Source organism: Choloepus didactylus, chromosome 2 (genome assembly GCF_015220235.1).
Source record: "Choloepus didactylus isolate mChoDid1 chromosome 2, mChoDid1.pri, whole genome shotgun sequence".
Lineage (NCBI taxonomy): Eukaryota > Metazoa > Chordata > Mammalia > Pilosa > Megalonychidae > Choloepus > Choloepus didactylus.
Genome location: NC_051308.1, coordinates 204507667 through 204530862, shown reverse-complemented (window position 1 = coordinate 204530862; position 23196 = coordinate 204507667). Strand labels below are relative to the sequence as shown.

Sequence of the window (23196 nt, the reverse complement as noted above, 5' to 3'; positions counted from 1 at the left end):
ATCTATAAATAAATTTAACCAAGGATGTAAAGGACTTGTACATGGAAAACTACAAACTATTGCTGAAAGGAATCAAAGACCTAAGTAAATGGAAGGATGTTCATGGATTTGAAAGACTAAATATTAAGATGTCAGTTCTACCCAGAGAAATCTATAGTTTCAAGGCAATGCCAATCAAAATTCCAACAGCCTTCATTGAAGAAATAGTAAAGCCAAACATCAAATTTATATGGAAGAGTAAGGGGCTCCAAACAGCCAAACATATCTTGAGAAAGAATGAAGTTGGAGGACTCACTTCCCGATTTTAAAACCTACTGCAAAGCTATGGTAATCAAAACAGTATGGTGCTGTTACAAGGACAGACATGGAATCAAACTGAGAGCTCAGTAATAAACCTCCACATCTGTGGCCAATTTATTTTTGACAAGTGTGCCAAGCACTCAATGGGGAAAGAGCAGTCTCTTCAACAAACAGTGCAGGGAAAACTGGATATCTATATGTGAAAGAATGAAGGTGGACCCCTACCTCATACCATATACAAAAATTAACTCAAAATGGATTAACAACCTAAATATAATAACCAAAACTATAAAACTCCCAGAAGAAATATAGAGAAGCATCTTCAGGACCTTGTGTTAAGTAATGGTTCTTAGAACACCAAAAGCATGAGCAACAACAAAAAAAACAGATAAATGGGATTTCATTGAAATAAAAAAACTTTTGTGCCTCAAAGGATTTGATCATGAAAGTAAAAAGACTATCTACACAATGGGAGAAAATATTCGGAAGTCACATCTGATAAGGGTTTAATATCCAGAATATATAAGGAAATCCTACAACTCATCAACAAAAAGACAGCCCAATTTAAAAATGGGCAAAAGAACAGACATTTCTCCCACGAAGATATGCAAATGGCCAGAAAGCATGTTCAACATCATCAGCCATTAGGGAAATGGAAATCAAAACCACAATGGGATACCCTTTCACATCTAATAGAATGACTACTATTCAAAAGACAGAAAATAACTGGGAGAGGATGTGAAGAAATAGGACACTCATTCATTGTTGGTGGGAATGTAAAATGGTGCAGCCACTGTAGAAAACAGTTTGGTGGTTCCTCAGTTAAATATAGATTCACCATATGATACAGCAATCCCAATTCACGGTGTACTTCCACAATAATTGAGAGCAGGGACTCAAACAGATATTTGCACACTGATGTTCACAGCAGCATTATTCACAGTTGCCAAGTGGTGGAAGCAACCCAAGTTTTCATCAGTGGATGAGTAGATAAAATGTGGCACATACATACAATGGAATATTATTCAGCTGTAAAAAGGAATGAAGTTCTGATGCATGCCACAACAGGGATGAACCTTGAAGACATGTTGAGAGAAATACGCCAGACACAAAAGGACAAATATTTTATGATCTTGCTGATGTGTAATATTTAGAAAAATCCATAGAGTCAGAAACTAGAATACTGGTTACTGGGCCAGGAAAGGGGTAGAGAATGGGGAGTTAAACTTAATTAGTACAGTTTCTTTTGGAGTGATGGAAAAGTTTTGGCAATGGGTGATGGTGATGGTAGCACAACATTGTGAATGTAATTAACACCACTTAATTATATATTAGAATGAGGTTTAAAAAGGAAACTTTAGGTTGTATATATGTTACTAGAATAAAATTCTAAAAACCATAAGAGTGTACAACACAAATAGGGAACCCTAATGTAAACTATGGACTATAGCTAATAGTATATTTATAATAATGTTTCCTCAATTGTAACAAAGGTACCACACCAGTGGAACGTGTTAATAATGGGGAAAACTGTATGTGTATGTGTGTGTGGGGGGGGGGGGGGGGGGGGGCGGTGGCTACATGAGAATTATGTATTTTATGCATTTTTTTTTTGTAAGCCTACAACTTCCCTAACAAAAATTTTATTTTAAAAAATTATGAAATGCTTCCTCCCAGATGGTGTCTGGCGGATTTTTGTGGGGTTTTTTGTTTTTTGTTTTTTCCAGGCAGTCGTGGAAGTCCCTGGGAGCCGGAGGCCTGCTGAACCGGAAAACCTCCTGCTCCTGGAGAAGAGCACCAGGCGGACTACAACACCCACAAGGCTCCAGGCCTTCCTCTAAGCCACTTGCGACGGGCCTCGACTCGGAGGCAGATCATTGGTTCTCTGTCGGCGGCTTGGTGGCTGGGACTGGAGAGCGGGAGTAGTTCTGGTTTAGGTTGGGTAAAATTGTTATCGACCCGCCTCAAAAACCCGGAAATGATCTCCCCGTAAACCCACGTGTGGTGGAGAAACCGGGTTTGGATGTGTGGAGGGGTGGTCCTCCGACAGGCTCCCCCACCAGAGCGACTCTGCTCCTGAAGTCTGCTTTTGAGGGCGCGGGGACTGAAGCTGACCAACGGAGGCCCCCGCAGCGTCCCACTACCCACGCTTTGCCTCATGGAGACTACGTTTAGCAGCCCCGCTGAGGCGGCGCTGCAGCGGGAGGCGGGTGCCGCGGGGCTGCTCACTCCTTCCGCGGACCTGGACCGGGTGTATGAGCTGGAGCGAGTCGTTGGCTTTGTCCGCGAACTAGCATGTCAGCGGGTGAGGGCAGACTCGGGAAGGGGAGGCGCACGGCTCTGGGGATTGGGTCGCCCAGACGATGAGGGTCTCTGGGGTTGCTCCTCTGGGAGGTGGGGGCGGGGGGATCTTAGGAGGTCGGGCGGGGCTCCCGGAAGGTTTTCCCTGAAGACTCCCTCGGTGAGGAAGATTGTTTCTCACTCCATGGTTTTTGTTTACAGGTGGCCTTGCAGTTCCCTGACCAGCTCCTGGGAGACTCTGTGGCTGTGGCTACACGACTGGAGAAGATCACGGGATCGAAGATGTTCATTCTGGGAGACACGGCCTATGGCAGGTGCGAACTTGGCTTGAAGATTTGAAGATGAGGTAGGCCTAGGGATCCAGGGCTCCTGGTGTCTCCCCTCAGTGACAGTGTCCACCCCCAGTGGCTGTGTTTCTCCTCAAAGGTGATGACTCCCCTCGGATGCAGCTAGCTCCCCTCAATGACAGTGTCTTCCTTTCACTTCATTCTCTTCACTGACCACATTTCCTATTTTTGACAGCAGTTCTTCTGATAGGGACCCCTCTCACTGATGGTATCTCCCCTGCAGCTGCTGTGTGGACCTGCTGGGTGCTGAGCAAGCTGGAGCTCAGGCCCTTGTACATTTTGGCCCTGCCTGCTTGAGCCCCCTGGCCCGGCTGCTGCCTGTTGCCTTCATCTTTGGTCGACGTTCTGTGGTTTTGGAACTCTGTGCCAAAGCCTTTGAGGCCCAGAACCCGGACCCCACAGCACCTGTGGTGCTGCTGAGTGAGCCAGCCTGTGCCCATGCCCTGGGTGAGGGGTTATGCCTCTGCATGCAGGAAGGGTAGCCAGCTGCAGTGTGCCTTGATTTCCCCATTTCAGTATACTCCCATGGAGCTTACAAGATGGGCTTGACTCTAGCCTTTGCTTTAGGGTGACATACAGTCTCCTGAGGATGGGGGTGGGGGGTGGTTGGCTCCTGCTTTGCCAGGCCTTACCCCTGACACCACCTCCTCCTCCCAGAGGCCTTGGCCACTCTCCTGCGTCCGCGGTATCTGGATCTGCTTGTCTCCAGCCCAGCTCTTCCCTTGCCAGTGGGCTCACTCAATCCAGAACCTGAGCCCCTGGAGCGTTTTGGGCGCCACTTCCCCCTGGCCCCAGGGAGGCGTCTGGAAGAGTATGGTGCCTTCTATGTGGGGGGCTCTGAGACTAGCCCTGAATCTGACCTTGACCCAGACCTGAGCCGGCTGCTCTTGGGTTGGGCACCAGAGCAGCCCTTCTCCTCCTGCTGCCCAGACACAGGACGGGCTCAGGATGAGAGTGCCCGGGCTGGGCGACTAAGGGCACGCAGACACTACCTGGTGGAGCGAGCCAGAGATGCCCGTGTGGTGGGGCTGCTGGCGGGCACATTGGGTGTGGCCCAACACCGTGAGGCCCTGGCACACTTACGGAACCTGACTCAGGCTGCCGGCAAACGCAGCTATGTGTTGGCTCTGGGGCAACCTACCCCTGCCAAACTTGCCAACTTCCCTGAGGTGGATGTCTTTGTGCTGTTGGCTTGTCCCCTGGGCACCTTGGCACCCCAATCATCTAGGACCTTCTTCCGGCCTGTGTTGGCGCCATGTGAGCTGGAGGCTGCCTGCAACCCCGCCTGGCCATCTCTAGGCCTGGCCCCTCACCTCACACATTATGCGGACTTGCTGCCTGGTGAGTAGCAGGGTGTTGCTTCAGCTGGGAACACTTGGGGCATGGAGTTGGGAGCCAGTATGGATCTTCTTTCTCCCTCCCTTCCAGGCTCTCCCTTCCATGTACCCCTCCCACCACCTGATTCAGAGCTGTGGGACACCCCAGATGTGTCACTTATTACTGGGGACCTCCGACCCCCATATGCCTTCACGACATCAGATGGTCCTGGATGCTTGGCTCTGACTCCACGGCCCCAGCTGGAGCTGGCTGAGAGCAGCCCTGCAGGTGAGTGTGCCAATTCTCCACCCCTCGCTGAACTCTTCCCCCAGATTCAGCTCACTCAAACCTGAGCTCTATCCCTCTGCAGCCTCATTTCTTAGTTCCCGGAGCTGGCAGGGATTGGAGCCACGCCTGGGTCAGACCCCAGTGACAGGAGCTGTGAGCGGAAGACGAGGGATTGCCATCGCCTATGAGGATGAGGGAAGCAGCTGATATCATCTGGGGCTAGAGACAGATGGAGTAATGAATCCCTGCTAGAATTTTTGGTGCCCCCTGTACCACCAGTGCCACCTCCCATCCTCTACTCCCAGGTTCCCTGAAGGATAGAGGGAGACAGGCAGCCTCTCCCTGAAGACAGGACCCAGCTCTCTCCTGTCCTGGCACTAGCACAAAACTCAGCAGATATTGCCTTAGTAAGCGCCTGTGGATTGGCTATTGAAGGAAAGGGCTTGGAAGCTTCCTTGAGGCCTTCTGGGCCCATTTTGTTTTTCCAAGAACAGCCCAGCTCCTCTGTCCAATCCCAGTTCTTAGTCTGCAATTGAGGGTTTTCCCTTGTTAAGGGGCAGGTGCTAGATGGTCTAGACCAGGGTTTCTCAACCTTGGCACTATTGACATCTTGGACCAGATAATTCTTTATTGTGGGAGCTGACCAGTACGTTGTAGGATATTTAGCAGCATCCCTGGCCCCTTCTGGCTAGATGCTAGGAGCACCACCACCCCCAGTGGTGACAACCAAAAATGTCTCCAGACATTGCCAAATGTCCCTTGTGGGGATAAAATTGCCTCCAGTTGAGAACCACTGGTCAAGATATGGGCTGTCCAGTACAGTAGCCACTAGATACGTGAGGTTGTTTAAACTTAACATTTAATTAAAATGAAATGAAACTGAGAATTCATTTTCTCAATCATACTAGTTACATTTCAAGTGTTTTGAGGGGACAGTGCAGCCTTAGAACATTTCCATCACTGCAGAAAGTTCTGTTGGCAGCACTGGTCTGTATTGACTCTGATTTCTCTCTCAGGGAGGCTGCAGAAACTTGAATAAACCAGATACTTTTTCTCACTTGTGCTTCTCTTTATTCATCCAACACTACAGGTCTTGTACATGACCTGTGGATGGAGACATGATGGGAATTTTACCTGATTCCTGTCCTCACAGTGCAGTTGGGGAAAGAGACAGACAGTTATCACATGGTGAAATAGTAATGTCTGTGAGAGGGACGCCCCAGTGGCAGCTGGAGCCCAGAGGGGGTGACAACTAAGCTGGATCTCTGGAAGGAAAAATAATTGTCAGGAGAAAAAGATTGGAAAGGACATTTGTGTAGAGGGTATCTGTTTCTGTTTGAAGCTGTTATGTACCCCAGAAAACACCATGTACTTTTTTTATTATTTAGTTTTTTTGTTGTTTATTTTTGTGTTTTTGTACCATGTTCATTTAATCCATTCCTGTGGGGTGGGACCTTTGGTTAGGTTGTTTCAATTGAGATATGTCCCAGCCCATTCTAGGTGGGTCTTAATCCTTTACTGGAGTCCTTTATGAAACAATAAAAGAGATACCCGGAGAGAGCTTAGAGAGAGAAACACCCCGGAGATGCTAAGAGAGAACCCACAGCTGCTCAGAGAGAAAGCCACTGGAATCAGAAGCTGAAAGCAACAAAACTCGGGAGCAAAAGACCAGCAGACACCAGCCATGTGCCTTGCGGTCTGACAGAGGAACCTGGGAGTGAAGGGCCAGCAGACATTGGCCAGGTGCCTTGCTGTCTGACAGAGGAACCCCAGATGCCAGCAGCCTTTCTTCAGAGAAGATATCCTCTTGTTGAAGCCTTAATTTGGACGTTTTCATGGCCTTAGAACTGTAACTTAATAAATCCCCATTGCTAAAAGCCAACCCATTTTTGGTATGTTGCATTCCAGCAGCTTTAGCAAACTGAAACAGTACACTGTGCTTAAACACACAGACATGAACCAGCATGGTGGATGCTTCAAGCCAAGTGGGGTTGCTGGACCCTAAAGGTTGAGATGGTTGAAGTGAAAAGACTGATCTCTTCATTCCCTCTGTTTGCCAAGAATCTTGTCTTGTTCATATCATTGGGGTGCTGAGAATGCCAATGAACAAGAGTGGTCCCTGCCCTCAGGAAGTGCCCAGTCTAATGGTAGAGGCAGTCCTGTAAACTGATCATAGTAACTGAGGGAAGGTTGGCACCGATTGTATATTCTACCTATATGTGTTAAGCACCCATCTGGTGCCAAATATAGCAATGAGCCAGATAGAAGTCCTTTCATGATGCGTACATTCTTGTAGAAGAAGATGGATAAGCAAAGTAAAATACTTAGTATGCTAAGTGGTGATAAGTACTGTGGGGACATATAAAACTGGGAAGGAGGATAGGGAGTGTGGGGGACAGGAGGGTTGCAATATTAAATAGGATGGCTGAGAAGGCCTCTTGAAGAAGTTGATGTTTGAGCAAAGAAGTTATAGAGTAAGCCATATGGATAATTAGAAGCTGAGGAAATAAGTGCAAGGGCTCTGAGGTGAGGGTATGGTTGGTATTCAAGGAATAGCAGAGACCAGTGAAGCCAGAGGAGGGAGTGAGTGGGAGAGTATTAGAAATCCAGATAAGGGGGTGGCTAGTCACATGGGGTAAGGCCTAGAAGGCCACTGTCAAAACTTTGGCTCTTATTCTGAGTGAAATGGGAGTCACTAGGGCATTTAAAACAGTGACATGGTCTTCTTAAAGTTTAATAAGGATCACTAGGGCAACCTGGGAGTCCAGAGCAGACACACATCCTACCTCTGGGTTCAGTAAGTGTGGTAGTTTGAAGATGTACCCCTAGAAAAGGCCATGTTCTGTTAATCCATTGCTGTGGTGCAGATCTATTGTAGGTGGGACCTTTTGATTAGGTTATTTCAACCCAAGGTGGGTCTTATCCTTTTACTGGAGGGAGTCCATATAAGAGATGGATTTGAGAGAAGTACAAGGAAAAAGCCCCAGAAGCTAAGAGAGGACCCACAGAAAACAGGAAGCCACTGAAGCCAGAAGCTGAAAGCAACAAAACCCAGGAGAGAAGGACCAGCAGATGCCGACCATGTGCCTTCCCATGTCACAGAGGTGTCCCGGATTCTGACAGCCTGTCTTCAGAGTCCAGGTATCTTCCTGTTGATGCCTTGAGTTGGACATTTTCACCGCCTAAGAACTATAAATTGTAAATTAATAAATCCCCATTGTAAAAGCCAACCCATTTCTGGTATATTGCATTCTGGCAGCTTTAGCAAACCACAAACAGGAAGGCTTCCTGGAAGAATAATTTTTGAGAACCAATATGTATTAGCCGGGCAATGGGGTGAACACCAAGAGAAACGCTTCAGGCAGAGGAAACAGCATGAGCGAAGTGAAAAAGAGCACAGCACCCTGACGGAACTGGGTAGGAAGGCGTGGCTAGAAGAGGGATTAAAAATAAACGCGACCAGAAAGACAAGGTCTGCACAGTAGCTTGGAGACTCAGCTATGGAGGCCCGAAAGCAGATTCCGGTATAAAACAGGGCTGCTGGGCCTGGGCTGAGAAGGAATGGCCTTTGAGACACGCGAGGAGTACCAACCAAAGGTCTAGGAACTTGGTAAGACCGGGTCGGGGAGTCGGCCCCTTTTCCGAGACGTGCGCCTACAACACCCACAATCCCCAGCGTCCTGCAGGTCAGGGGTCGCCGCGGTCGAGGCGGGCCACAAGCCCGGCGTCGGGCCACCTGACGCCGGCGCATCACGTGGGTAAGTCAGGTGATGCTGGGGGGCGGACGCAGGGACGTGGTTTAAGGTCTGGTCCCACCGACCCGACCCCCGCTGTCGTTACCGCCATGACGGGTCTCGCGCTCCTCTACTCCGGGGTCTTCGTGGCCTTCTGGGCGTGCGCGCTAGTCGTTGGTGAGGCCGGGCCCTGGCGGGAGGGGACAGCATCCCGTGCCGCGCTGACCCGGCTAGATCCCAGCGGAGAAAGTGGGGTGACGGGAATATTGGGCCCAGTGCCGGCTTTGTGCCCCGGGATCCCGGACTTAACTCATGCCTGTCGGGACCTCTCAGCCCTACGGAGGAGATCTCTACCGTCCTTTTTCCTCGCATCACTGCTGTCGTCCCTCATTTGCTCCTGACCGGCCTGCTGGGGTCACGAGCCGGTTGCCCCAGTTCCTCTTTTTCCAGTCGTTTTGCCCTTCCCCCTCCCGCCCCCATTGTGTTGAGTAAACAGCGGTTCGGGCGGGCTAAGACTGAGCCGGCGGGATCTGGCGGGACCTGACTAGAGCTCTTGCCCCCTCCTTCCCTTCAGGGTGTTCAGGCCTTCCGCGTGGTGTGCCTGCAGAGGAGCTCGGTCTCGGAGATAGTGTCACTCAGGGAGATATGTCACTGAGGGAGTGGCTGAAAATGGAGGCTTGAGTAGAGAAATCAGTATTTGACAGCTGTGCTTTCACCTGATACCTGGGGGTGAACCTGAGAACCTTCTCTTGACTTGGGTGTAGACAGACCTTTGGAGAGCACCTTCAGTTGGGCAATTCCTTCTCATCTAGGTTGGGGAGCTTCTCTCTAGAGAGCAGCCCCTAACCCTGTTTTTCCCTCACTGCTGCAGGAATATGCTACACCATTTTTGACTTGGGCTTCCGCTTTGATGTGGCATGGTAAATGAGGGCAGGGAGAGGATTCCTCTAGGATCTACTTCTCTTCACCCTTCCCTTTTTTTCTGGTCTGAGTTTCATTCCCCTCCTCCCCCCCACTCCCCCAAAAGGCCTGGGACATGGACATTTGGGAAATATGAAGTCTGTTCTCTGCATCCATGACTGGGGGGGGGGGCAGGTTGTGGACTTCATGCCTCCTTCCCCACCCGGGCTGAATTGCTTTCCTCCCTGCCCCCATACCAGGTTCTTGACCGAGACCTCTCCCTTCATGTGGTCAAACCTGGGCATTGGTCTGGCAATCTCCCTGTCTGTGGTTGGAGCAGCCTGGTGAGTGTGGTTGGGGCAGCCTGGGGAGGTAGGGCAGGGGGTAGGGGCTGAGTTATGGGGGTTGGTATCACTGGGTCCTTAGTCATCCTGGGGCAGTGATAGCTTGGGTTCTATTCACACTTTTCTTGTCCTTCTACCAGGGGCATCTATATTACTGGCTCTTCCATCATTGGGGGAGGGGTGAAAGCCCCTAGGATCAAGACCAAGAACCTGGTCAGGTCAGTGTCAGGGCCCTTGAAAGGCTGTCAGAACCAACTGTGTTGGGAGCTGCCCATGCATTTGACCTAACATTGCTGCTCCTGACCAGCCTCCTGATGGGCTGGGATGTTGGCCGGGAAAAGGTTTCTAAGGACCTTGGAAGGAGGGTTGGTTTCTTTCTCATCTCTTTCTCCTCTCCAACTCCTGCTCCCCTACTGCACCCCCCAGCATCATCTTCTGTGAGGCTGTGGCCATCTACGGCATCATCATGGCAATTGTCATTAGCAACATGGCTGAGGTATGGAGGAGTAAGGTGGGGGTGGACATCCATTCCAGTGTGTTCTACCTACTGCTTAGGTGGGGGGGTGGGCATAAGGAGTGGTTTCTGATTACTTTTCTACTTTACTCAGCCTTTCAGTGCCACTGATCCCCAGGCCATTGGCCATCGAAACTACCATGCAGGTAGGTGGGTATGTGAAGGTACAAAGCTGGGGGGGTGCTTCATATCTGCTCCCCCCTTGCCATAATCCCCCTCCCAGCTTGGCATCCTCATTTTGATATTCTCCCACTTTGGCTTGCTTTGCACAGTTGAGATGGTAGTCATATTGGGCCCAAGTGCCTGGCCTAGCTTCAGTGATCTCTCTACCTTCTCAGGTTACTCCATGTTTGGTGCTGGCCTCACAGTTGGCCTGTCTAACCTCTTCTGTGGAGTCTGCGTGGGCATTGTGGGCAGCGGGGCCGCCCTGGCTGATGCTCAGAACCCCAGCCTCTTTGTAAAGATTCTCATCGTGGAGATCTTTGGCAGTGCCATCGGCCTCTTTGGGGTCATCGTCGCAATCCTCCAGGTGCTGAATCCCCCTGGGGTCTGTGTCCTTGCCCCCCGAATCCAGCCCTACCCTCATCCCAGAGGAACCTCAGTGTTCCCCTTCTCTACCTGTAACAATAGAAACCCAAAAAATGCCCACTACCTCATTCCCATCTTCTCATTTGCCTTTGACTCTATTCTCTCTGACATAGTGGATACAGTACCACTGACAACTGTCCTGTTTTGTTTTGTTTTTTTCCCTCTGTTTGGCGTTTATCTTTCTATTAAGTCTGTCAGCTCTGGATACTGTGTCACTGACAACCGTCCTGTTTTTTTTCTTTTTTCCTCTGTTTTGTGGCTATGTATTTTTCTGTTATGTCTGTTTGTTCCGTTTCTCTCTCTGTTATTTTCTCTCTTTGTCTGCTGTCTGTGTTATTTGTGGTCTGCACTGGGTTGGGATCTTGTCTGCATCTGTGTCAGTCCGTCCTGGTGTGTTTGTGTGTCTCGGCACCTATGTGTATCTGTGCCTGTCAGTAAAACAGCATGTCTGAATTCTGTGTGTCTTGTCTGTATGGCAATGACTGGGTTTGTGACTAAGGATCAGTATGAGGGTCTGACTGTGACTGTGGGTGCCTGATTGGGTTGATTCTTGGTGACTGGCACTGTCCATATGTCAGTTCTTTCCATCTGTCTGTCCCACAGTCTAACTCTGGTGGTCAGACTATCCTTTTCCTCTTGTTTGTCTGTCACAGTGTAACCATCCTGGTCCAGTCATCTGTCTGTGTGGTCTGTCCATGCAACCATGGATTTTGCTAGGTCTGATCTTTTGTCATTTGTCACTGTCATATCTCTTTCTCTGTACCTGCCTGATTTCTCCTATTCTTCTTTTGCAGACCTCCAGAGTGAAGATGGGCGATTAGATGATCTGTGTGGGTGGGGCCACCCCCCCACTCTTTATTTATTTGTGCTTTTCCTGGGACAGCTGGAGCTGTGCCCCTTAGCCTTTTGGGAGTTTGATGTTCAGGCCCTCCCTACACTCACATCCCGCTACCTGTCGACTTGGAGGCGCTGCCTGGCTGGATCCTTGGTGTGGAGAGTGGGCTGCTGATGACTGAGTGTGCAGCTGTGCACCTGTTTCACCCACCTCCACCCCCCCACCCATCTCCTCAGTGTTTGTGAAATAAATGTATTTGTCTGGGTCAGTGCAGCTTCTGTTGCCCCCCTGCGCCACCTCCTTTCACAGAGGAAGGTAAACAGGCCTATAAGTCTCAACCCCATGCCAGTCTCTTGTCATCTTTCTAACTACTACATACCTGCTCTGCTCTGGACAGAGCTGGTTTGCTGGGTAGGGAGGTAAGGGTGCTGGGCTGAGGATTCTGTGGCCCCTGAACATTTTTGTTGGAGGGAATGAGGGACTGGGCATGTGAACCCCTCAGTGTATTGTGCCTGCCCAGGGTTCTCCTAGCCCCATGTTTCCAGGGCTGCTAGGCTCTAATTGTCTATACACATCTGCTTTCCTGGCTCTACTCTCAGGCATCCATCATCCCCTATCCCTATGTGGCTTGGAGTCCATTCATTTGCTTTTGCCTCTGTGGTGATAGTCCTGTCCCATTGCCTCATCTCCTACCAATCTCTAGCCCTTGTTTCCAGGGCACTGTCCAGATCCTCCCACTCTTGTCCAATCTCTAATTTTCTCCTACCCAATCTCTTTTACCCTATAAGGCCCAGCCATCGCCAGTTCCCATCGACACACTCCTGTCCTCGCCTTTAAGGTCTGCCCAACCGGCAGTCCCCGTTCCGCTGACCTGACCTTTAAACCCGATCCTACTAGTGAGATGACAAATCCTTAACCTCCCTGCCGGGGTCTGCCCAAACCTCCAGGCCCCACCTTCTTCCTCTGGATTTGGGATGCAATTCCAATCCCTACTCCCCCATAATGGGTTTGACCTATCCACATCCTCTCCATTCCTGCCGCCGGCCCAACCGCTAATCCAACCCTTTTGGCGAGCCTGACCGAATTCTCGCGCCCCTTCCGTCCTGTGCAACCTCTAGCTCCTCGCTCGCCGCGGCTAGGCCGCGGGCAGGGGCCGGCGTCGGAGCCGCGCGCGGCGGCTGCGGGCGCGCTGGAGGCGGGGGCCTCGGGGGCGCGCGCGAGAGCCGGGCCTGCCCCTCCGAGGCGCCGTAGCGCGGGAGGGAGGCGGCGGCGCTGTGGTTCGTGGGTCCGCGGGTCGGTGGGTCTGTCCGGCCCCGCCCTGCCTCCCCGGGGCGGCTCCGCTTCGTGGCCCGCGGGAGGCGGCCCAGGGGCAGCGGGGACCGCTGACCGGGCGGCGGCGCGGCCGGGCCATGGGGAACGCAGCCGTCCGCAAACGCCGGAGCCCGGAACCCAGCCCGAGCCAGAGCGGCGCTCCCTGCTGAGCCCCGAGAACCGGGTGAGAGGAGGGCGCGCGAAGCCCTAACCCGGGGCCCCGAGATTCCAGACCCGGCCCCGCGAGGGGCTTCCCGAGCGCGACCCCGAGAGGCCAACCCGGTGAGAGAGGCGCTGGCGGCCGGACCCCAGCCGGGCTTTACTCCCACCCCACCCCCACCCTTCGCCTCTCTCCTGGGCTCCTCTGCCAGCCCCCACCAGCCTCCCTCATTGTCCTCGCTCGCCCCGGCCTCGTGGTGCCTGGAGGCGCTCTTTTCGTGTTTCCCCTTTGCCTCGGCCCCCCGCCTCACATGCACTTCCCCAATCCCCGCCCCACCCCCGCCCCAGCCCTGCTCCCAGGATCGACACCCCGGACTGGGGTGCCTCCCCTGGCCTGGGGAGCCACGTGTTCTGGCCGTCCGGCCCCCGGGCCCCGCCCAAACGCAACCCTCAGACCGGCCGCCGGCCTGACCCAGAACCCCTGCGGAGGGAGGGGCCGATTGTTTGCACGTGGGTCTGGGTGTGAGCTGGCCTGCGCCTGTATGTATAGCTGTGTTAGTCCAGGAGCCTCGGCATTGTTTGTGAGTGTAACTCTGTTACTGGCACCCCGGTGTGTCTGTGCTTATGTATGTAGTTGTGTGCCTTTGAGCGTGGGTGACTGTACCTGGGACAAAGGGTGTCGGTGAGATTGTGTGATGCTGTGCATCTTTGCGTAGGACTCACCCTGTTCCCTGAAACACTAACAGAAGTGCCTCCAGAAGTGGTTGTTGTTTTGCTAATCAGAGCTGGAGCCATTGCCCAGGCCAGACCCCTGACTCCAGGGCCCAAGTGTCTGAACCCAGCAGTGCCAGGCAGGCACAGAGCATTTCTCTCAGACCTGCAGCGGGGCTGGGCCTTGAGCTCTCTTGTGCTCCTCCCTGTATTTTGATCTGTTGCTTCCAAGGGAAGGGCCACATGGGCCAGTTGGGTGCTGAGGGCCATTTCCGCACTTGATCCCAGCTGGCCTGGCCTGCTTGCCACTGGGACCTATCAGACCAAACATTTCCCCTTGTGGTTCATGGAGGACTAAATGAAGCCTTGAGTACAAAGTGCCCCTACATAGTAGGTACACAGTAAATGGTCCCCCTTCCCCAAACCAGGAGTCCTGGTCTGAAGATGCTGTCCTGTGGGATGTCTGTTCTCTGTGGCACAGGTGCACAGCTGGGTCTGGAGGTTAATGTGTTTCCAGGTTTAGGCATGAACATGTGTGATCAGAGTTCATGCATCCATGTGCATGTACCTGGGAATGCATGGGGGGTGGGGGGAAGGTGTGTAGAGTCATGCGGTAAGGTTATGTTCCGAGCGTGAAGATGTATGAGGCTGTGCTTGTGTTGTGTGTCCACAAGGATGAGGGCCGAAGGTAAGTGTATGTGGTTTAGTACTTGGATGTGTCTGGAGGTGTGTAAATACTATATTGTCAAGGACATTCTGTCTGCATGTTTATTTGTGGGGAGAATTTGAGTCCATGAGTGTCAGAGTGTGAGCAGGTAAATGTGAGGATATGCATTCGTGAGTGTGAGCACCTGGGTAGGGGGTGGGTGGGTAGCCTTACCCATCCTGCCCTGACCCTCTGGGTCTATTTCTCTCCTACCCCTGCTCAGGCCGGCAGCCGGATGCCCGGGCCCATTGGGTGGGCCGGCGGCCGCCTGCGGGGATGAGCAGACTGCTGGGGGGGACGCTGGAGCGCATCTGCAAGGCTGTGCTCTTGCTCTGCCTGCTGCACTTTCTCGTGGCCGTCATCCTCTACTTTGACGTCTACACCCAGCACCTGGCCTTCTTTAGCCGCTTCAGTACCCGCGGCCCAGCCCATGCCCTCCACCCAGCTGCCAGCAGCAGCGCCAACTGCTCTCGACCCAACGCCACGGCCCCCAGCTCCGGACTCCCTGAGGCCCCCAGTGCCCGGCCTGGCTCCACGTCTCCCATCCTGCCACCTTGTCCTGACTTGCCACCAGGTCTTGGTGAGCCTGCAGGGGGAGGTCTGCCTATAGGGGTGGAAGAGAGTCTAACCAGTTTGGGGGAATGGAGTCTTGACCTGTGGAATTTGCCAAGGGTCCAGGTCTACTGTAGGAGGGCTATTCTAGGGGTTCCCTTGCCCAGCCCAAAGCTGCTCTCCCTGATTCTGACACTGTCCTACCTGCAGTGGGCAGACTGCTGATTGAGTTCACCTCACCCATGACACTGGAGCAGGTGCAGAGGGAGAACCCGGGTGTGCTCCTGGGTGGCCGCTATGCTCCACCTGACTGCACCCCAGCCCAGACAGTGGCAGTCATCATCCCCTTTCGGCACCGGGAGCACCACCTATGCTACTGGCTCCACTATCTGCACCCCATCCTGAGGCGGCAGCAGCTGCGCTATGGCATCTACGTCATCAACCAGGTGTGCTGCCTGTGGCCCCTGTGCTGGGCACTAGGCATTGAGAGCCCATATGTGCCTTGTGGGTGTGTCTGTGGATACATGTGGTTTGCCTGTTCGTAGGGGCATGTGTGGGCTTGGAGCAGTTGAGCCTTGTCTTCCTGTGGTATGTGAATGTGACGGGCAGGGGGGTGTGGGTGGGTCAGGATACATGTATGTGAATGTTGATGTGCAGACTGGCAGCTATATGTTGAGTCTCAGAAAGGGGTAAGCCCTATTGTCTACCCTTAGCCGGGCCTACGCCACAGGGGCAGAGGCCTAGGAAATGCTGGCTGTGAAGAGGTGTCAAGGGCACTGAGGAGAGGGAACAGGAGACCCTGAGGGAGGGAATGAATCCTCCAGAGCCCTCAGGGATAGGGGCAGGCTGTTGCCAAGGCTTGGGGACTCAGCTTAGTGTTTAGGCCCTGCCGTGAGCCTGGCTGAGGCTGGCTGCTGGGGACCCAGAGATGATCTCACACAGGCTCTCTCTGCCCACAGAGAATTCCCCGCTTAGACACGGATGCTTGTCAACTCCAGTAGGATGGTTTATCACTGGAGTTAGAGCAGGGATCATGGAAGCACCGAGGGGTCTGGCCCAGCCCTGGGGTTGAGAAGTGATGGCTAAGCAGTGGCTGAGATGGATCTTGAGGGGTGAACAGTTACCAGCTGGCGGAGGGAGTGGAGGAGCCAGCACCCAGAGAGGGAACTTGTAATCAGAAATTGTTGGCTGTGGTGTGGGGTGCAAACATACGGGGTGCATAGCAAAGATGAGGCTGGAGGAGTTGGCCGAAATAAAATGAAGAAGGGTCTTCAGAGGCACAGTAAGCAGTAGCATTCCAGCCTGAAGGTGGTGGGGCGCCGTTGTGAGGTTTTAAGAGGAGAGTAATACTTTATGTTTGCTTTTTCAAAAGATGGCTCTGATTGCACATGAAGAACGGAACAGAAGGGAAGACAAAGAGGCCAGGTGACCGGTTGGGAAGAGGTTACGATGGACGAATAGGGCAGTAGCTGTGGGGAGGAGGAAGAGTTGTTACACAGGTAGTGAAGAGCAAGGAAAGAGGGAAGTGAAGGCAACCTGAGGAGTTCTGGTTTGGGTGTTTCTGTGTAGATGGCTGTGCCTTTGGGTGAGAGAGGGAACACAGGAGCTGGGGCCAGTCTGGAGGAGAGTGCAGCTCTGAATTATGTTTTGCACGTGAGGAGTGTGAGTTCCTGTGGGAAGTATAGGAGGACGTGTTTAAGAGGGAGACAGCTGAGTGTGAAAATAGAAGTGAGGTCCAAGCTGGGGAGGGGATCTGTGAGCCACCAGTGTGTAGGTGGTCCTTGAAGCCAACACTGTCCGACATGCCCAGGGAGCACGGAACATGAGAGGAGAGGCATAGGAAGGAGATGTGGAGAAATCCAGCACTTAAGGGATGGGAGGAGAAAGACAGGCTGAAAAGATTGGCCAGAAAGGTCGGAGGAGACCCAGGAGAGCGTGAGGAAGCATCAGGAAGGAAGCTGTGGCAGCTGTGTGAGCGCTGCCGGGGGAGTGAGGAAGGATGTGGACCAAGAAGCGTCCAGTGGATTTAGCAACAAGGTGGGCCCAGCGAGAGCCATTTCAGGGGCATGGTGGGGGCGGAAGCAGATTGCAGTGGGTTGAGGAAGGAATCGGATTTGAAGAAATGGAAATAGCCGATTGGAGACAACTCTGAAAAACATCTCTGCCAGGAAGGGAAGGCAAAAGGCAGGGTGGTGGCTAGAGGGAGGTTTTTAATTTTTTACACGGGAGAGACTCAAGCATATTTATGAGCTGTGTGGGAGAAACCCAGGGCTTCTGGCTGGTGAGAGGGGTTAGGAAGGGGTGCAGATGAGGCAGGAGGAAATGGACAATCCCTGCAGGGGCTAGTGGATGAGGAATTGCAGGAGAGGGAGAGGAAGAGAGCTGGTGGGGCTGGGCCACTTCAGGGTTTCCGAGGGAGCCGCTCCCCTCCCCGCCCTAGGCCTAGGCTTTGCTGTTGTCGTGGAGGGGCACTTGTCCTCTGCTTCCAGGGGGCCCCACTCTCAGACCCCTCTCTTCAGGAGCCTCTCCAGCTCCAGCCTGGAGATCATGGGTTGGGGCAGGGGCTCAGGAGTTTGAATTTGGTGCCTGAGCTTGCATAGTTGGGATCCCAGCCTCAAGGAGACCTGACCCCACGGCCCCATTTCTCAGAAGACCGCAGACTCCCTGGGCAGGGGCTGTGTACAGGCCCTGTGCTAGTCTTTTGGTGGGGAGACAAGCGAATCCAGCCCAGTCTTGTTCTTGTCTCAGAGGCCACCCAGGGAGTTGGATGTGGACCTGAATCAGCCAGAGGGACAGATGCCTGAGGCTTGGTGCACTCAGCGGCCATGGCCTCTGCATCTTAAACACTGGTCATTTGGGGCTCTCGTTCATCTCACTACATGACTATATGCTCAGTAGGGGCTGGGGCTGCACATCTCAAGGCTCCCCAGTGCTAGGCCTGGCACAGATGAGAAGGCCACGGGGCATGTTTGAAGGAGTGAATGTGAGCATTCTAAGTAATGGCTTAATTGGAGATTGGTATAAATGAACCAAGTAAGCAGGGAAAGAGGGAGGGAGGGGCTGGGTCAGCCCCCAGGGGGCCGCTCTGGAAGGCAGCAAAGTGGCAGGGGCTTGTCATCATGGGTCCCCTCTCTGAGGAGCCCAGAGCTGACCTGTCCCCTCCCCTCACCCCAGCATGGTGAGGACACCTTCAACCGGGCCAAGTTGCTTAACGTGGGCTTCCTAGAGGCATTGAAAGAGGATGCCACCTATGACTGCTTCATCTTCAGCGACGTGGACCTGGTCCCCATGGACGACCGCAACCTGTACCGCTGCGGGGACCAGCCCCGCCACTTCGCCATTGCCATGGACAAGTTTGGCTTCCGGTGAGGGCTTCCACTTCAGCTCTGCCCCCTTCACCACCCCCATCACACCCAGTCCCTCACTCCTAGTCCCAGTGTCCCCATTGCTCCTACTCCTTGGCCCAGATCCTTCTGGCTGGACCAATCCTTCCAGGGCTCCCTGTTGCAATTCTCTCCCACCCCTGCCCTGGTCCCCCATCTGGAATTCCTTGGGGACTCTTGCTGCCTCCCTTCTCATGCTCTAGGCTGCCCTATGCTGGCTACTTTGGAGGCGTGTCGGGCCTGACTAAAACCCAGTTTCTGAAAATCAATGGCTTCCCCAATGAGTACTGGGGCTGGGGTGGTGAGGATGATGACATCTTCAACCGGTGAGTAGGGATGGGGCTGGGAAAGAGACAGGGTGTGTGAGGGAGTGAGGTGCAGACTGGGAGGGTAGAGGGGGGAGCTCCTTGTCATTGGTGCCTGCTGCAGTCCATCTGTCCCTGTCCCTAGGATCTCTCTGGCTGGGATGAAGATCTCGCGCCCAGATATCCGAATAGGCCGCTACCGCATGTTCAAGCATGACCGGGACAAGCATAACGAGCCCAATCCTCAGAGGTGACCATCTCCCTCCCCCAGCACCCCGACCCCAAGTGCCACTACCTCTACCCCATAGAGGTGACCTCATAACAATCCCAACTCGAAATGCCCCAATTCCTGACCCCCTAGAAGTGAGCATCCCTGACCCCTTAGAAGTGATTCAGTACCCCTGACCTAGTTTTGACTTCCCAGGACCCTGACCCCCAGTGCCACTGATCCCCAGAGGTGATCCCAAAGCTTGTGATCCCTGGGTGACTTCTGGAACCCCTGATTCCTCTCCTCCCGAGAGGACTCCCAGCACAGCCCCAGCTCAGCCCCAGCTCAGCCCCAGCCCCAGCCCCAGCCCCAGATATCTCTTGCTGTGGCCCTCATTTCTAGACTAGAATTTGAGGACAGGGTTCAAATCATCATTGAGAAGATTTGGATGCTCATCAGTGTCCTCACAGACCTCCTTTGGGTACCTTGAGTAAACCCTACTTACACCGGTCCTGCAGAGCAGATTGGATAGGAGATGCGGGCACTGGACACAGCACCTGGACTTGGGGCCCTGACAAAGGTTGCCCAAGCATGTGGGGTGGGAGTGGAGGAAATGCTGACCCCTCTGAGACTGGAGGAGGTGGCTCCATCTCTGAGGATGCAGCAGCTTTGGTGTCTGGTCCCTGGCTGGGAAAAGTGTTGAAGGGCATGTAAAATTTAGAGAGGGGCTTCCTGGCACTGCTCCGTGCCTGCCTGGTGCCATGCCGTGGGGTGAGAAGGGGCTCAGAGCAGTCATGCCCATTCCCTGCTCTCCCTCAGGAAGTTCATTCTAGGGAGGGAGATAAGCAGTTATAGCAACACAGTGAGCAAGGCAGGGTGCTGTCCTGTCAGCAGAGGGAGTGATGGTGGAATCCCCAGGAGATTCCAGATGGAGGACCAGAGCAGGGGTGGGGGAGAGAATTGCAACGGAGCCCAGGAGGGATTTGGGCCAAGGGGCAGCCGTTTTGGAGGAGATGATGGTAAACTAGAGTTTGAAAACAGTTATTCATTCAACAAATACTTGTCACACACCTTCTTTGTATACAGTGTTATATTCACCTGGCTAATGGAGGAGGCCAGTTGGGATAAAGGGAATAGTTCTTGTAAGTATCTGGGGTATAAACATACATGGTATATCCCGAAAGTCTTAAACTATTTGGCATTAAGATCTCTGAAGATCAAAGGCTGGGAGTGACAGGAGATAGGGTCAGGACTGGTGGCGGGGGTCTTAAATATCAGGATGCAGTGGGTGTCATGGAAGGGTTTTAAGCAGGGAAGGGGTGACTCCGATCAGATTTAGGTTTAAACGGATCACTCTTGGAGGTTGAGGAAGGTGAAGGTCTGGCACAGCTGCTAGGTGGAGCAGGAGAGGAAGCAGACCAGGCATGAAGGGGAATGACGGGTGCTAGGGGTCACGCTGGGGCAAGGACCTGTGAGACTCCTTAGGGTTTCTGCTGATTCCAGTGTGGAGTGGGGGAGGTGGTTTGCAGCACTAATATGGGATTTGGCAGAAGCATGAGGCACAGGGGAATCCAGGGAGATAACTTGAAAAAGTGGTTCTGATAAAAACCATTGTGAGAAGGGAAGGGATGACAGACTGGGAGAAGAGGGGCTTTGGGGCTCTTGAGGGGCTCAATGTTGGTATAGCTCAGGAGAAGGATACGGAGGGTGAAAATGGTTGGGATGAAAGTTGGAGTTTGGAGTAGGGCCCTAGAAGTGTGGCAGAGGCCTTCCTCCTTTTGCAGAAATAGCGTGCCTGGGTGCCATCATCCATGAGTGATGACCGGCTTGGGTGTGGAAATGGGAAGGTACCAAAAGATTTCTGGCTTGAGGACCTCTGTAGATGGTGGTTCCATCTACCTAGTTGCATTGCCTTCAAATCTAGGGGTTCTCCTGGATTCTTTCCTTCACCCTACATGTCCAGTCCATCAGCAAGTCTTGTCATTGCCACCCCCATCTGTGCCCATCCACTTTTCCCACCTTTACCACCTCTGTCCTCTAACCTCTGTGATCTCACCTGAACTCCTGCAGTCACCTCTAACTGGTTCCCCTGCTTCTCCCTTGCCCTTCCGTGGTCCACAACCCACCTGCCCTCTGCTCCCAAGTGGACTAAAAATTCCTCCATGTCGTTTTCTCACTCACAAAATATGAACTGCTTCTTGGCACTTACAGAGTCCCATCCCCAGAGGCTCTGACCTCCACGCTCACCTGGTTCTCTTTTCTCTTGGCCTGTCAAACTCGAGCCACGCGGGCCCTCTCAGCTCTGCCAAATCTCATTCCCAATTTCAGGTCTTAGCAAGTGCTGTCACCTCTGCCAACAGTGCTCCTCCCTGCCCTCAGCTTGATGTCACACTCACCCCTTCCGCAGTGGTCATCTTGGTCCTCTCTCAGTGCTCTGCTGTTTCCCTTTGTTGTTCTGTGTCCCTCAGTGAACTAGTGAAGTAGATTTGCCATGAGAGGTAGGACCTTGCTGTCCCATTCATGGCTGTCTCCCTGGTGCTAGAACAGACGTGGGGAATGCTCAATAAAGAGATAAAGCGTCCTCACCTGAGCTTCTAAACTGACTGGCCTCCAAAAACCAGAAGCGGCAAAACCACAAGGTGAGGGATAAGAAAGTTGAAGGGCATGGGCTTAGTACTGTGAGACATAGATTTAAAATAGAGATGGTTAAGATTTATAAACTATACATGTCATATTGGAAAAGTCTCAGACACAGACTTTAAATACTGCTCATAACTAATATGATTCGTAATATAATACAGAATAGTTACGACTTTAGGACTTTATCTTTCATAATGCAATTTCTCAGTTTTTAAATCATTTGAATCAATTTCAGTTACTGTTAATTAAAGTGAATCAATGACCCTGGCATTAAGTTTTCTCCAGAGGAAACAGTTTTATTATGCTTATTTATATCATATGTATATCCAGAGCTAATCAAAAGAACCCAAACATCCATTTTCAGAGACAACTATGCTACAGTTGGTTGACTTAGGGTTAGAAAGTTGGTGAATATTTCTTGAACTTCCCCCAACCTCAGTAGTGTGGGAAATACAGAGAGATAAGCGTGTGCTCCTTGTTCCCGTAAAGTTTACAGTTTAGTTTAGAAAGCAAGACCGAGAGAGACAAGAGAAGATGGCACAGGTTTTGGAAATAAAGGTGGTACGTGTGAAGTGCCTATGGGATGCCCCACATCTGGGTCTAAGGCTTGGAAGAAGGTCTGGGCTGAATGGCTTGAGAGGGTGTCACAGTTGTGTTGGCAAGAGGTAATGACTTCAGAGGCTGATGTCTCCGTTCTGAGAGCGGATGCAAGAGCACAGGCCCCAGGAGGGTGGAAGGCTTGGCAAGAACCGAGTCACTGCTGGAAGGAGCCCGGATGACTTGAGCTTTGGACCCAGAGATCTCACCTTGGGTTTGGTGGTTAGCCGTGTCCCCACCCCTGCCGTGACCCAGGACCCACTTCCATCCCATCTAGGTTTACCAAGATTCAAAACACAAAGCTGACCATGAAGAGGGATGGCATCGGATCAGTGCAGTACCAGGTCTTGGAGGTGTCTCGGCAGCCTCTCTTCACCAACATCACGGTGGACATTGGGCGGCCCCCAGCGTGGCCCTCTTGGGGCTGACACTAATGGACTGAGGCTCCCAGTGCCAAGTATTGCCTGTCAGAGGACTGACCTACAGCCTGGCTGGCAGCAGCTCTATGGGGATCCCCCCAGACTGAGACTGTGGGCCCTGTTTGTTGAGGGGCTTCAGCAGGTCCCCAGCTGCACCTGGAAGTTTCAGAGTCCACTTTGGGGGCTTCTGGCATAGGCAGGCCCCCTCACTTGTGGCCCTCTCTGGGGTCAATCCTCCTTTCTGCCCCTCCCCACAGCCCAGCCCCCCTCACTGTCAGGGTCGGGCCAGCCCCTGCACTGCCTCGCCGCGTTGCCTGGGCTAGGTCATTCCACCTCTCTGTGCCTCAGTTTCCCCCATTGAGTCCCCTAAGGCCTGGAAGGGTGAGAGGTGTGACTAGGGGGCAGTGTCTCTTCCAGGGGGAATCTTCAGACCTGGGGACCCCCCCCATGCTCCCAGGGGAGGGGAAACCTTTTTCATTCGGCATTGTAGGGGTGAACTTTGGTGCGCCCCTCTGCTGGGGAGCAGCCCCCAGGAGGGGACCAGAGGGGGTACTGTGTTACAGCCTAGAATCTTGGGGTCGGGCTTTGCATGGGGGAATGGGTGGAGCTTGGATCAGTTAGTCCGGTTCCCGCCTCCCTATTCAGAGAGGAGGCAGTAGCCCCAGGGCCGGTTCGTGTTTGTACATTGCACAGAAACTTGTGTGGGTGCTTTAGTAAAAAACGTGAATGGAGCAGCC

The 23196-nt window shown here is 52.9% G+C and overlaps 3 protein-coding genes across 6 annotated transcripts; all 3 read left to right on the top strand.

Moving 5' to 3' along the window:
• Positions 1-2055: 2055 nt before the first annotated feature.
• Positions 2056-5605, top strand: DPH2 (diphthamide biosynthesis 2). The gene is made up of 6 exons (XM_037817197.1): positions 2056-2605; positions 2803-2915; positions 3172-3395; positions 3606-4289; positions 4377-4553; positions 4636-5605. Exons 1-6 carry the CDS (start codon positions 2459-2461, stop codon positions 4758-4760), a joined length of 1470 nt encoding a protein of 489 aa, XP_037673125.1. The 5' UTR covers positions 2056-2458; the 3' UTR covers positions 4761-5605.
• A 2702-nt stretch (positions 5606-8307) lies between these two features.
• On the top strand, positions 8308-11736 carry ATP6V0B (ATPase H+ transporting V0 subunit b). Of its 2 annotated transcripts, XM_037817181.1 has the most exons (8): positions 8308-8464; positions 9159-9207; positions 9448-9531; positions 9672-9749; positions 9958-10027; positions 10140-10191; positions 10384-10574; positions 11428-11736. In XM_037817181.1, the coding sequence occupies exons 1-8, from the start codon at positions 8398-8400 to the stop codon at positions 11452-11454; spliced, it is 618 nt and encodes a 205-aa protein (XP_037673109.1). In that variant the 5' UTR covers positions 8308-8397; the 3' UTR covers positions 11455-11736. The 2 variants fall into 2 exon arrangements, with proteins under 2 accessions (XP_037673109.1, XP_037673116.1); XM_037817188.1 differs by lacking the exon at positions 9159-9207 and having other exon boundaries at positions 8339-8464.
• Positions 11737-12691: 955 nt separating this feature from the next.
• Positions 12692-23190, top strand: B4GALT2 (beta-1,4-galactosyltransferase 2). 3 transcript variants are annotated; one of them, XM_037827449.1, is made up of 7 exons: positions 12692-12963; positions 14579-14935; positions 15118-15353; positions 18082-18272; positions 18494-18616; positions 18741-18845; positions 21132-21388. In XM_037827449.1, exons 2-7 carry the CDS (start codon positions 14632-14634, stop codon positions 21136-21138), a joined length of 966 nt encoding a protein of 321 aa, XP_037683377.1. In that variant the 5' UTR covers positions 12692-12963; positions 14579-14631; the 3' UTR covers positions 21139-21388. The 3 variants fall into 3 exon arrangements, with proteins under 3 accessions (XP_037683377.1, XP_037683376.1, XP_037683375.1); XM_037827448.1 differs by lacking the exon at positions 21132-21388 and adding an exon at positions 22318-23190 and having other exon boundaries at positions 12693-13061; XM_037827447.1 differs by lacking the exon at positions 21132-21388 and adding an exon at positions 22318-23190 and having other exon boundaries at positions 12694-12963.
• Positions 23191-23196: the final 6 nt, after the last annotated feature.

Bases quoted from the DNA above. Each gene is read 5' to 3' on its own strand.
- DPH2 (XM_037817197.1), top strand. From the start codon at position 2,459: ATGGAGACTACGTTTAGCAGCCCCGCTGAGGCGGCGCTGCAGCGGGAG. The intron at 2,916-3,171 runs GTGCGAACTTGG...TCTCCCCTGCAG, and splicing joins GGAGACACGGCCTATGGCAG to CTGCTGTGTGGACCTGCTGG. The intron at 4,554-4,635 runs GTGAGTGTGCCA...ATCCCTCTGCAG, and splicing joins GGCTGAGAGCAGCCCTGCAG to CCTCATTTCTTAGTTCCCGG.
- ATP6V0B (XM_037817181.1), top strand. From the start codon at position 8,398: ATGACGGGTCTCGCGCTCCTCTACTCCGGGGTCTTCGTGGCCTTCTGG. The intron at 9,532-9,671 runs GTGAGTGTGGTT...TCCTTCTACCAG, and splicing joins TCTGTGGTTGGAGCAGCCTG to GGGCATCTATATTACTGGCT. The intron at 9,750-9,957 runs GTCAGTGTCAGG...TGCACCCCCCAG, and splicing joins AAGACCAAGAACCTGGTCAG to CATCATCTTCTGTGAGGCTG.
- B4GALT2 (XM_037827448.1), top strand. From the start codon at position 14,632: ATGAGCAGACTGCTGGGGGGGACGCTGGAGCGCATCTGCAAGGCTGTG. The intron at 14,936-15,117 runs GTGAGCCTGCAG...TCCTACCTGCAG, and splicing joins TGACTTGCCACCAGGTCTTG to TGGGCAGACTGCTGATTGAG. The intron at 15,354-18,081 runs GTGTGCTGCCTG...CCCTCACCCCAG, and splicing joins GCATCTACGTCATCAACCAG to CATGGTGAGGACACCTTCAA.